This window comes from Schistocerca americana, chromosome 1, assembly GCF_021461395.2.
Source record: "Schistocerca americana isolate TAMUIC-IGC-003095 chromosome 1, iqSchAmer2.1, whole genome shotgun sequence".
NCBI lineage: Eukaryota > Metazoa > Arthropoda > Insecta > Orthoptera > Acrididae > Schistocerca > Schistocerca americana.
This window is the reverse complement of record NC_060119.1, coordinates 416,223,778-416,236,390: the sequence shown is the minus strand read 5'-3', so window position 1 is coordinate 416,236,390 and position 12,613 is coordinate 416,223,778. Positions and strand designations below refer to the sequence as shown.

Below are 12,613 nucleotides of genomic sequence, written 5' to 3'. Positions count from 1 at the left end.
TCGAGAACAGAGAGCGGTGAGCGGACTTATCAACCACGCACCATGACGACGATGGGCTGCGTGCGGATCTTCTTGGCCCTGGCGGCGTAGCGCAGCGTGTTGAGTGTCTCCGTCACGTTGGACCGCGCCGGCGAGATGCATGCGATCTGAAACAGACAGGGACAGTGAAGAGATTTGATCAATTGTCGGAGAAGTAGTCTCGAGTGTGTTGCATTATAGTCAACAAGTATCTCCAATTGCAATGTCGTGTACTCTCTTGCCCATTTTCGACTAACGACTAGCACCGCGAGTTGCACGAACAGTTTGTACCGTTATTGAGTCTCGGAAGAATCAGCGTCTATCTCTGATTGTTCTGATTACGTGTATAAAGACATAGGAATGAAGGTATTCACTAGTGCCGAAATTTACCAGTAAGTGATTTCTCTCTACCTGGTGTGAGCATTCAAGGGCCTACGGTGTGTGCTTTGCCTGTCTAGAACTCTCCTCAACTGTTCCAATAGCAACGACCAGTTAAACAGTTAGTCGACGAATTCAGAGGTCCAAAATCCTTCGCAATGTTACAGTCGCTGAAGAAAATTGCAAGTGCAGTATGTGCGATGTCATACCACCTTATTAAAAATATCCAGTGGAGAGCTAATTTTCACGCAATTAATTAATTCACTAATTTTTACATACAGCTAATCTGAAGAATTTTTTTTGGGTCATCAGTCATCTGACTGGTTTGATGCGGTCCGCCACGAATTCCTCTCCTGTGCCAACTTCTTCATCTCAGATAGCACATTGACCTATGTCCTCAATTATTTGCTGGATGTATTCCAATCTCTGTCTTCCTCTAGAGTTTGGCCCTCCACAGCTGCCTCTAGGACGTCTTAACAGATGTCCTACAATCCTGTCTCTTCTCCTTCTCAGTCTTTTCCTCTTATTCCTTTCCTCTCCGATTCATTGCAGAACCTCCTCCTTCCAATTCTTATTTTCAACATTCACCAGAGACAAATGTTAAAAATGCTTAGACTCTCTTCTGCTCTGGTTTTCCCACAGTCCGTGCTTCAATGCCATACAATGATGTGCTCCAAACGCACATTCTCAGAAGTTTCTTCCTCAAATTAAGGCCTGCGTTGGATACGAATGGACTTTTCTTGGCGAGGAATGCCCTTTTTGCCAGTGCGAGTCTGCTTTTTACGTCCTCCTTGCTCCTTCCGTCATTGGTTATTTAGTTGTCAAGGTATCAGAATTCCTTAACTTCATTTACTTCGTGACTACTAATTCTGATGTTTCTCGCTGTTCCCATTTCTCCTACTTCTCATTAGTTTCGTCTTTCTTCGATTTACTATCAGTCCATTTTGTGTACTCATTCGACTGTTCATTCCATTCGGCAGATGGATCACTCAGGATAGCAATGTCATCATCGAATCGTATCATTGACATCCTTTTACCTAGAATCTTTATTCCACTCCTGAAACTTTCTTTTATTTTCATCATTGTTCCTCAATATTCAGGTTGAACAGTAGGGGCGAAAGACTACATCTTTGTCTTACATCCTTTTTAATCCAAGCACTTCGTGCTTGGTCGTCCACTTATTATTCCATCTTGGCTCGTGCACATATTGTATATTACAAATCCTATGAATGTGTCTTTATTTTTCTTTAGTCTTGCTTCCTTTACCAACCGCAACGTCAGAATTGCCTTTACCTTTTCTAAAGCCAAACTGGTCGTCATCTAACACATCCTCAGTTTTCTTTCCCATGCTTCTGTGTATTATTCTTGTCAGTAACTTGGATGCATCAACTGTTAAGCTGATTACATAATTCTCGCACTCGTCAGCTGTTGCAGTCTTAGGAATTGTGTGAATGATCGTTTTCCGAAAATCAGATGATATATCACCAGACTCAAACATTCTACACACCAATGACAACAGTCGTTTTGTTGCAACTTTCCCCAATGATTTTAGAAATTCTGATGGAATGTTATCTATTTCTTCTGCCTTATTTGAACTTAAGTCCTCCAAAGCGCTCTTAAATTCTGATTCTAATATTGGATCCCCTATCTCTTCTAAATCGACTCCTGTTTCTTCTTCTACCACATCTTCATCTACATGGATATTCTGCAAACCACACTGAAGCACCTCGCAGACAAATCTTCCCCCTCATAGAGGCCCTGGAAGCACTCTTTCCACCTGTTAGCTCTCTCCTCTGCATTTAACAGTGGTATTCCCGTTTCATTCTTAATATTATCACCTTTGCTTTTAATTTCACCTAAAATTATTTTGATCTCGCTATATGCTGAGGCAGTCCTTCCGACATTCATTTCTTTTTCGATTTCTTCTAATTTTTTATGCCACAATTTCGCCTTAGCTTCCCTGTACTTCCTATTTATTTCATTCCTCAGTGACTTGTATTTCTTTATTCCTGAATTTCCCTGAACATTTTTATACTTCCTTGTTTCATCGATTGGCTGAAGAATGCTAACAGCAGGAAAAGGCAGTTTTATTTACAAAAAAGTATTTCTTCTGTTACCCATGGTTTCATCGCAGTTACCTTCGATGTACGTATGTTTTTCTTTCCAACTTCTGTGAGTGCCCTTTTTAGAGATGTCCACTCCTCTTCAAATATACTGCTTATTGAGCTATTCCTTATTTCTCTATCTACAGCTTTAGAGAACTTCGAGCATATCTCGTCATTCCTTAGTACTTCCATATCCCACTACTTTACGTATTGATTATTCCTGATTAATATCTTGAACTTCAGCCTACTCTTCATCACCACTACATTGTGATCTGAGTCCATATCTGCTCCTGGCCTTACAATCCATTATCTGACTTTGGGTTCTCTGTCTGAACATGATGTAATCTAACTGAAATCTTAGAGCATCACCCGGCCTTTTCCAAGTGAAACCTTCTCCTCTTATGTTTATTGAACAGAGTATTCGCTACTACTAGCTGTAAATTATTACAGAATTCAATTAGGCCGGCCACTGTGGCCAAGCGGTTCTAGGCGCTTCAGTCCGGAACCGCCCTGCTTCTACGCTCGCAGGTTCGAATCCTGCCTCGGGCATGGATGTGAGTGATGTCCTTAGGTTAGTTAGGTTTAAGTAATTTTAAGTCTAGAGGACTGATGACCTCAGATGTTAAGTCCCATAGTGCTCAGAGCCATTTGAACCAGGAGAGGCGATGTCGTGCCATTAACGAAGGCACTCGCATCGGTCATCTGTTGCCATAGTCCATGAACGTCAAATTTCGTCTCATTGTGCTAACGGTTGCGTTCGTCCTGTGTCCCACATTGATTTCTGCGGTTATTTTGTGCAGTGTTGTTTGTCTGTTCGCACCGACAACTGTACGTAAACGCCGCTGCTTTCGGTCGTTAAAATAAAGACCGTCAGCCACTGCGCAGTCCGTAGTGAGAGGTAATGCGTGAAATGTGGTATTCTCGGCACGCTCTTGACACTGTGGATCTCGGAATATTGAATTTCCTAACGATTATATAACCGGAATGCCCCATGCGTTTAGCTCCAACTACCATTCGGCGTTGCCAAGTCTGTTAATTCCCTTGGTGCGGACATAATCACGACGGGAAGCTATGAAGCACCTGAGAGCAAATGATAGCTCCACCAATGCCTTGCCCTTTTATACCTTGACTACGCGATACTACCGCCATTTCTATATGTGTATCACTGTTCCACGACTTTTGTCACCTCAGAGTATAGTTACTCTAGAAGGTATTTTACATACTACATTAATGTATTCCATTTCCTGTTTTAAATCTACAAAGTAAAGCTCTCATCGACCCGAATGTTGTTTTGATCACCACAGTGCCTTACTAGGCATGGTCATATTGGAGGTGGTAAGCTGGTGACTTCATTCGGGGCTATGAACCAGCCAGTTGTAGGGGAGCTACAGTCTAACGTGGGCTCCGAGTCATGGTGCAACTCGCCAATTTTCGCATTGACAAACACTGACAGAGATGAAGGAAGTGGTGGGAGAGAGAATAAAGTCACACGAGTGACTTGGAACTGTATCAGTGACCTATGGCTTGTAATTTGACATTTTACCTCTGAGCCACCGAGACACACTACGTACTGCCGGCCGTTGTGGCCAAGCGGTTCTATGCGCGTCAGTCTGGAACTGCGAGACCGTTACGGTCGCAGGTTCGAATCCTGCCTCGGGCACCGATGTGTGTGATGTCCTTAGGTTAGTTAGGTTAAAGTAGTTCTAAGTTCTACGGGATTGATGACCTCAGATGTTAAGTCCCATAGTGCTCAGAGCCATTTGAACCATTTTTGAACACTACGTACTCTGTCAACCACTGTAATGTGCATGGCAGAAGTTACTTCTCGTCAATATTAACTACTTCCTGGTCTATTTATTTCGCGAGAGAACATAATTAAAGAAATGGAAGTGCTGAAAGTAGGTACCCTGGTACTGACAGAAACGAAGAAGGATGTGGACAAGGAGTGAGTGTAGACTGTATTCTCTGTTGAAGTGAAGTGGAATGTAGTGAAAGAGCAAATTTAGAGGCTGCAGTTCCTGTGGAAAGAAAATGGTAGCCAGGAATGATTAATTCGATGGAGGTGAGTGAAAGAATAATCAGCATAACAATAAAAAACTGAAATTAACTAGGGTGTGTGGCCCTAACGAAGATGCCCCTGAGGAGAAGAAGCGAGACTTCTTCGATTACCTACACAAAGTGGTTGACGAATGTCCAGATGGACGTGAATTGTTAATAACGCGAAACTTAAAAGGATGAATTGGAAAAAGATTATAAATGGTGAGAGTATATGTCCATGGGGAGAGGATGTAGAGAGTGGTAACGGCAGGAAATTGATTAACTTCTGTAAGGTTCAGAAGTACAGTGTTACGAATGTCCAATTCCAGCATTAAAAAATTCATAAATACACCTGGGATAATCCATCACGTAAACTAAAATCAATTACGGACAAAGTTATAGTGCGCAGACAGAGGGTGAACTACGTACAAGATGTAAGGTTAGAAAGTGGAATAGACTGTGGCTTCGTTTTTATAAAGTTGCTTCAAAAATTGCTTTTCCGTTGAATATCAAGATAAAAGAGGAGGAGAAGGGAAAAGATCTTGGAGTACAATCATAAAGGGTCCAAAATATCCGAAACATTACTGCAAAAAGTAAGCGTGAAACTTTGTGCTGGCGAAGATTAAATCTAAGACTGAATACAGGAGTGGAGTGTCAGTGAAATAGTCGATTAAGGAAGCAGCGGGGGAGGCTTTAGGAAAGAAAAGAGAGAGAAGAGTAAGAACTTAATTGATGACCACGGAGTAGTTTGAGATGGCTGAGGAAAGGAAGAAACTATATCACATATGATTAAGCTCTGGGAGTGAGGTGGATTGGAATAGATACAAGGCAGATAAAAAGAGCGCTAAGAAATTAACAAGGAAGTTAAAATTTTGTTTCTGTTTGGATCCACAGCCTCTAAATAATAAAAGAAAATATGATCCACAGTAGGCCGTGTGTAAACGATCTTTATTTAAATCGATGTGTTAATTTCGACTACTTGTCATTTTCAAGAACGTGTGTGATATTAGGTATTACACATCGTAATTATCAAATTATATTTCTTTATACATACAAGGAAGATGTCGTAGTTCATCGTCACATTGGGAATGGATTCACATTAACATTACAACATCACCTGTCACATTGGTATTTATTTAGAAATGATAATCCTCAAAGCATCTTATAAAACGAAAAAGGCATGCTTTCATAGTATGTAGTGCTAATACTTGAAACAAAACACGAAGTTAATCAATTAAAAAAGCGAAAATCTGTTTCATTCCTGGAGATCCTACAGCAAAAGGTGGAAATGTAATTTGTATTATACATTTAATTTTTAAGAAAATAAATGGATTTGTTAGTGGATTTACTCTAAACGATAATAATTCATTCCATTCCAAAGTTTGAAACATAAGTATAAAGACTGGCTTTTTTGGAAGAAGCATAATCAGCTAGTGATTTTTAACGCCGAGATTTAGTAATGGAATAGACTGAAAATTAAAAGTTATTGAGAGACTTAAAATAGCTGCGGGCCAATATGTAATACTACGTTTGAAGAATAAAGACGTGCGGACAATAAACTCGGCCAAAAAAGGGGCAGTATGGTCAACCAAGGCGACAAGGAAAGTAGGAAACCGGCTGAAACTACAAATAAAGCTGGGAAAGAAGAAGAGAAACGAGTATACTACTCATCGGGCCAGGCAGTTTTAGTTCACAGAAGTCATCCCAAGGTAGAGTAAGGCAATTTTCAACCTTCGAAGGTTTCTCAGTTCGTATATTTACAAAATGGCTTTCCTTGTAACTTTTTGTCTAATGTACGAATCATAGTTTTCAAAGGATACTCTGCTTATGAAGTTCTACAACATAAGCTAGACTTTCTGCTGAAGACTAAATACTTCGTAAGTTATGAATTTTTAATCCATGTAAATATGGCATAAAAAGTTGTTATGGGACTCAATTACAAAGAGTTTCCGAATGGACTGACTTGATGATCCGAGTGTGTGTTCTACCTATGAATATTAGCTGCAAAACCCAATGAGAATAAACGCAAAATGTTTGTTACACACTGAATTATCATAAAAAATCAGAAAAATCAACGAAGTTGCAAGGTTAAATTATAACTGTAATTTAAGACGTTTGCAAACTAGTCATCTACCCAAGAATCCTCTTCCTCGTTGCCTGTATGCTTCTTTCTTAACGCATTAAATTGCATGGAACTGCTGTCATATATTAAGAGGGACAAAAATTAGTATGTACTTTACTGTGCAATAGCTGTATGTATTGCCTTGTGTGTGTGGTTGTCGTACATGTAATCTAAAACATCTGAATGAAGTGTATTCTCAGAGAGAGTGGACTCTATTCACATATCCACGTCTTTAACACCGTACCTACAAATGATCGGGATGGGCTGGCTGTGAGGGAGGATTCTCAGTATCTTCATTTCGAGCAGGTACAGCGTCTCGTATTATAAGGAAACTGTATTTGTTTTGGGCTATGCCTCGAAGAAGAACGTTAACGGGTCGGACTGAAAGACAAAGGGCTAGGGAGACAATTTTTTGGCAGAAAAAGTAATAGGGATGATGCCCATGTCGGTAACGATAATTCTATTGTTGTCCTGAAAGATACATTTAAATGTATAATTTTAAGAACTGTAATTGCGGTTTGATGAATTTGTATTTCAGATTTTATAATGCAAAACATTTCGCGTCTGAGGTGACTTTACGCGATACAACGGCATTTACATTGTGTTGTTACAAGGGTAATTTAATTTCGCTCTATTAACACAAAATTTATTTTTCAATGCAGTGTATCAAAGACTCCCTTCAAATGATCTAACAATTAAAGAGAAAACAAAGAATTATTTCAAGAAAACACGGATCTGTTCTGCGCCTAAAATTTCAGATACTTTAAGATACATGGTATAATTCATCACAGATCAGGTCCACTGATGCACTTGGTGTAATTTCGACCACAGGCGATGCTAGTCCTCTATAGTCCCCTTGCAGTGTATCGATTGATACTGAAATTTTGTAGTACATAACGATAAGGCTATCCTTTCAAAACAATTTTAGATTTACGAGATTCGGTAGAGAAATTGTTTACATAGTCGGCAAGTGGTTACAGCTGGTTTTTTTTAATTGAGGAGAGCCTTACCATGAGCGTGACTCCGCTGCCGGCGAGGCTGTCCGCGAGCAGCTTGGTGAGCTTGCTGTCTCGGTACGGGATGTGGCCCGCTTTCTTCCTGCTGTCGCTCAGCGAGGCGATGCAGTACCCTGGGGACAGGTACACAGCTTCACACACTCTGCATAGGGGAACACGAGCGTCACGAACAGAAATGCCCGCCTTCTCATCCTCTCTGTGAGCATGCTATGCTTAGTGTTGCTTTAGTGAATGTTGTAATTACTTACTTACGCATTTCGTTCGCCTGGCAAGTATTAGTACCTCATGCCCTCTCTTACACCCAACCAAACAATTTTTGGGAGACAACATTACAATTTGTAGAGTGCGTGAGCAATATACACTAGTGTGCGAAACTTAAGAACGAAAGTAGCTTCCGCAACACATGTCAGTGCCAAATAAGGTAGCTCGATGAAACTTGGACCATACGTAGAAAGAAGTGCTACAGTATAGCATATAAGGTAACCTACAGGAATACCCAGTCAGACGAACGGAAATGACACTTTTATTGAAAGACAATAGATCTTAAAATTAAATGTTTCCTTGAGACATTTAAGTCTCTTTTTATTATTTACGATAATGATCGAAGCAGATGAAACGAATTAAAATTTGTGCTGTGGCCGGGACTCGAACCCGGGTCTTCTTGCTTGCGAAGCAAAAATACTAACCATTGCACTACCACAGCACCGTAGTTAACCCTTCTACATGAAATACCTAAGGTGAGTGCCCTCCCCAACACAAACTTCAATTCATTTTCCCTTATATATTGTGTTTACTGCCAGGGCTCTCCGATATATAAGGGAAAATGAATTGAAATTCGTGTTGGGGAGAGCACTCAGCTTGGGTAGTTCGTGCAGCAATGTTGACCATTGTGCTGTGTAGTGTAATGGTTAGCATTTCTGCCTAACAAGCAGCCGGCACGGTAGCTCAGCGTGTTCGGCCAGAGGGTTACGTACCGTCCGTAATAACAAAAACTGAGTTAATCGATCATCAACGAACTTAATCGGATGTCTGACGACGTCCGCCCCGAGCAGATACAACGAACAAATGCGGACAAAATCAGATTTAAAAAAAATAAAAAAAAAAAAAAATCAAGAACACCCGGGTTCTAATGCCGGCCACACCGCAAATTTTAATTCATTTCGTCTTCTTCGATCATGAAAGACAATAATTACACTGAAGTCAACGAGATATATGTTGGTCCCGTGGACATAATAAAAGGTGGGATATGATTCTTAATAGGGTGTGTGATTACCACAGAAGCAGAGAATGCTCTGCAATAACTCCCTTACTGGCCACGAGGTTGGTAACGAGTTCCTGTGGTAGGGCTTTCCATTCCTCCATCAGCGCTTTTGACAACTGTTGCAATACGTCTCCCCAACGCATCCGACGTGTGCTCCATGGAACTCAAGAGGGGAGAACGGCCAGGCCAGTCGATTCACCTCCTTCCACGAGCTTCTCCATCTGTGCTATTAGATGCGGTCGCGCATTGTCATGCGTAAGATTGAAGTCAGGGCCGAATGCCCTCCTGAAAAGACGCACACGGTGTAGGAGTACAGTGTCACAATAGCGTCGACTGGTGAGCGTGCCGTGTAGAGAGGCAACATTATGCCTCCTCATACCATACACCTGGATCCCCAAAACGATCATGTTTGACAACGTTCGTGGGTACATTACGTGTTACCACCTACTGCTATATGAGAGTACGCCCAGAATCAGTAATCAGACTTAATCTGCTCTCATTCGAGAGGACCACATCACCGCACTCCTCGTTGATTCAGCCCATAAGCTCTTGCCAAAATCGCGATCTGTTCCTCCACTGGCGGGTGTCAGCAGAACACAACGTACTGGTTGTCCAGCAGAGGGACCGTCTCCATGTAGTCACCGTCCTAATGTGGATCGTGGCATTGCGTGCCTTGCAGCTCCGGTAAATTGCAATTGCACCAGCTGTTTGACGTGGGTCCCTTCTTGCCTGTTGCACAATATAGTGGTCAACTGCTGCTGTAGTACACCGTGGTCGACCCTCTCCTATTTTGGGCTCCGGCCTTGTGGCCGAGCGGTTCTAGGCGCTTCAGTCCGGAACCGCGCTGCTGCTACGGTCGCAGGTTCGAATCCTGCCTCGGCCATGGATGTGTGTGATGACCTTATATTAGTTAGGTTTAAGTAGCTCTAAGTCTAGGGGACTGATGCCCTCAGAAGTTAAGTCCCATAGTGCTCAGAGCCATTTGAACCATTTTTTGTTGGGCAGAAATAAAACAGCTGTGATATACCGCGCGGGAAGCAATGCCAATGATAACAATTAAAGCCTTAATTTCATCCTGAATCGAGAGTGGTTTTGCCTAAGACGAAACTTACAGGTCAATTTGTTCCACATTCTGTGGCCGAAATGGAGAGAAAAAAAAAAAAACTTTCTGTTCTGCCTTACGGCAGGTCTTGTCATGGGGGAAGCCTCGTCAGAGAGGTCCACCGCATGAGCGTCTAGGGGAGTGATTCCAGTGGTGGTTTCCCGTTGCCTTTCACTGATGATGATGATGATGAAATGATAATGAGGGCAGCCAGTCCCTGAGCGGAGAAAATCTCCGACCCAGTCGGGAATCGCAACCGGGCCCCTTGGGGTTACAGACCGCCTCACTGACCACTGAGTTATCGCGGCGGACGAAATGCAGAAGGAGATGGAGAAAGATTTAGTGCTACGGAAGAACAGAACCAAGATGCTATGCGTATCTGACCTGGTACTGCAGTTATGGAATGGTGATAGGTATTTGATTTGTGAGGAGAGGCATTGAGGACACGAATGACAAAGGAACCTATGAAGTAAACAGAGCTATGAAAATCACTTCGCCTAAGTGGCTGCATCCAACTAACTGAGTTTAAGTGTGACTGATGAGATCACACCACCGATTATTGTACTCACATCTTTCACTAGCTCGGATGGTCTGGAGACTGCACTGTTTGTGCATTGTTGAACTGCAGGAGGAAATAAAAATTTGGAAACACCACAATACGTTACCATGGTAACGATGATGCAGGCGGACAGCGAGCACGCACCCTTCTTAGCAAAGCAGACCACAAAGGCTCAATAACATTGCGATTCGGTGACTGTGGTGGCGAGAGGAGATATGACAGTTCATCTTGGTGGTCATAAAACCAGTCACGGACGATGCCAGTTGTGTGAGCAGAGCCTCTGTCGCCTTCGAACGCAGCCTCACCGCTGGGGAGCAAACATGCTATCGTCGGACGGGCCTAATGAGCAGAAGTGGTCACACAAACCCTGGCGGTAATGCGACCTAGCAGAGCAACCGTAGGGCCCATCAATAACCGGACAATGGTGCAAAAATCATCACCGAACCCCGCCATTTTCTACTCCTGGGACGTAAACTCGGCCGGAAATTGGAAACAGTGTGAAACAAGACTCATCCCACCAAATGACTGTCTTCAATTGCTCCAAAGTCCAGGTTTCATGGTTTCACCGCCACAGTTTCGTGTTAATGACATTTGCATCATTGATGACTGGTTTTGGAATTCCCGCTCGCCTTGCAGTGCTTTGCTTACGGATTTCCCTCCGTGCTGTTTTGGTGCTGACAGGGTTCGCGAGCGCTACATTCAGTTCTGCAGTTCCGTTTTCATCTACCATCCGCTTATCTTTCGCCACGATCCTGCCAACAACCATCCGTCACGATCACTCAACACACATACACTTTCGTCCACATTGTAACTTAGCCAATGATGTTTCTCCGCTTTCCCTGTATGTGGTATAAATCTTCGATATGGCGCCTCTTGAAACGTCAAACGAGCACCAACAATTTACGCATCTTCGAATTCACTTACCTCCGACATAACGCACTCAGAACTACATGAAACACTGCTCTGACCTCGATTCACACTTGAAACTTATTGAGCACATTGCATAGGTGGTGTTTGTGGTGAAATACAGTAGGGCACTATGTGATCAAAAGTATCCGGACACCCCCAAAAACTTACGATCTTCATATTAGGTACATTATGCTCCCATCTACTGCAAGGTACTCCATATCAGCGACGTCAGTAGCCATTAGACACCGTGAGAGAGCAGAATGGGGCGCTCCGCAGAACTCACGGATTTCGAACGTTGTCAGGTGATTGGGTGTCCCTTGTGGCATACGTCTGTACGCGAGATTTCCACACTCCTAAACATCCCTAGGTCTTCTGTTTCCGACGTGACAGTGACGTGGAAACGTGGAGGGTCACGTACAGCACAAAAGCGTACAGGCCGACCTCTTCTGTTGACTGACAGCGACCGCCGACAGTTGAAGAGGGTCGTAAAGTGTAATAGGCAGACATATATCCACACCTTCACAAAGTAATTCTAAACTGCATCAGGATCAATTGCAAGCGCTATTACAGTTAGGCGGGAGGTGAGAAAACTTGGATTTCATGGTCGAGCGGCTGCTCATAAGCCACATATCACGCCGGTAAATGCAAAACGACGCCTCGCTTGGTGTAACGATCGTAAACATTGGACGACTGAACAGCGGAAAAATGTTGTGTGGAGTAACGAATCACGGCACACACGTGGCGATCCGATGGCAGGGCGTGGGTATGGCGAATGCCCGGTGAACGTCATCTGCCAGAGTGTGTAGTGCAACAGTAAAATTCGAAGGCGGTGGTGTTATGCTGTGGTGGTGTTTCTCATGGAGGGAGCTTGCACCCCTTGTTGTTTTGCGGAGCACTATCACAGCACAGGCCTACCCTTGATGTTTTAAGCACCTTCTTGCCCCCCACTGTTGAAGAGCAGTTCGGGGATGGCGATTACATATTTCCCCAAGAAACCTTCCAGCATGTTATTGAACGTATGCCTGCGAGAGTGGAAGCTGTCTTCAAGGCTAATGGTGGGTCAACACCACACTGAATTCCAGCATTACCGATGGAGGGCGCCTGGA

General features: G+C 43.1%; 1 protein-coding gene and 1 non-coding gene across 2 annotated transcripts in view; both read right to left on the bottom strand.

Moving 5' to 3' along the window:
• Positions 1-12,613, bottom strand: part of LOC124555078 (kinesin-like protein KIF12) — a 653,823-nt gene that overhangs the window by 98,344 nt on the left and 542,866 nt on the right. The window contains exons 11-12 of the mRNA XM_047128907.1: positions 7,671-7,789; positions 42-146 (exon numbers count right to left, since the gene is read on the bottom strand). Coding sequence (XP_046984863.1) covers positions 42-146; positions 7,671-7,789 — 224 coding nt within the window. The remainder of the gene's footprint in view (positions 1-41; positions 147-7,670; positions 7,790-12,613) is intronic.
• Positions 8,307-8,379, bottom strand: Trnaa-cgc. Its single transcript has one exon. It is a non-coding gene; the product is annotated as a tRNA-Ala (tRNA).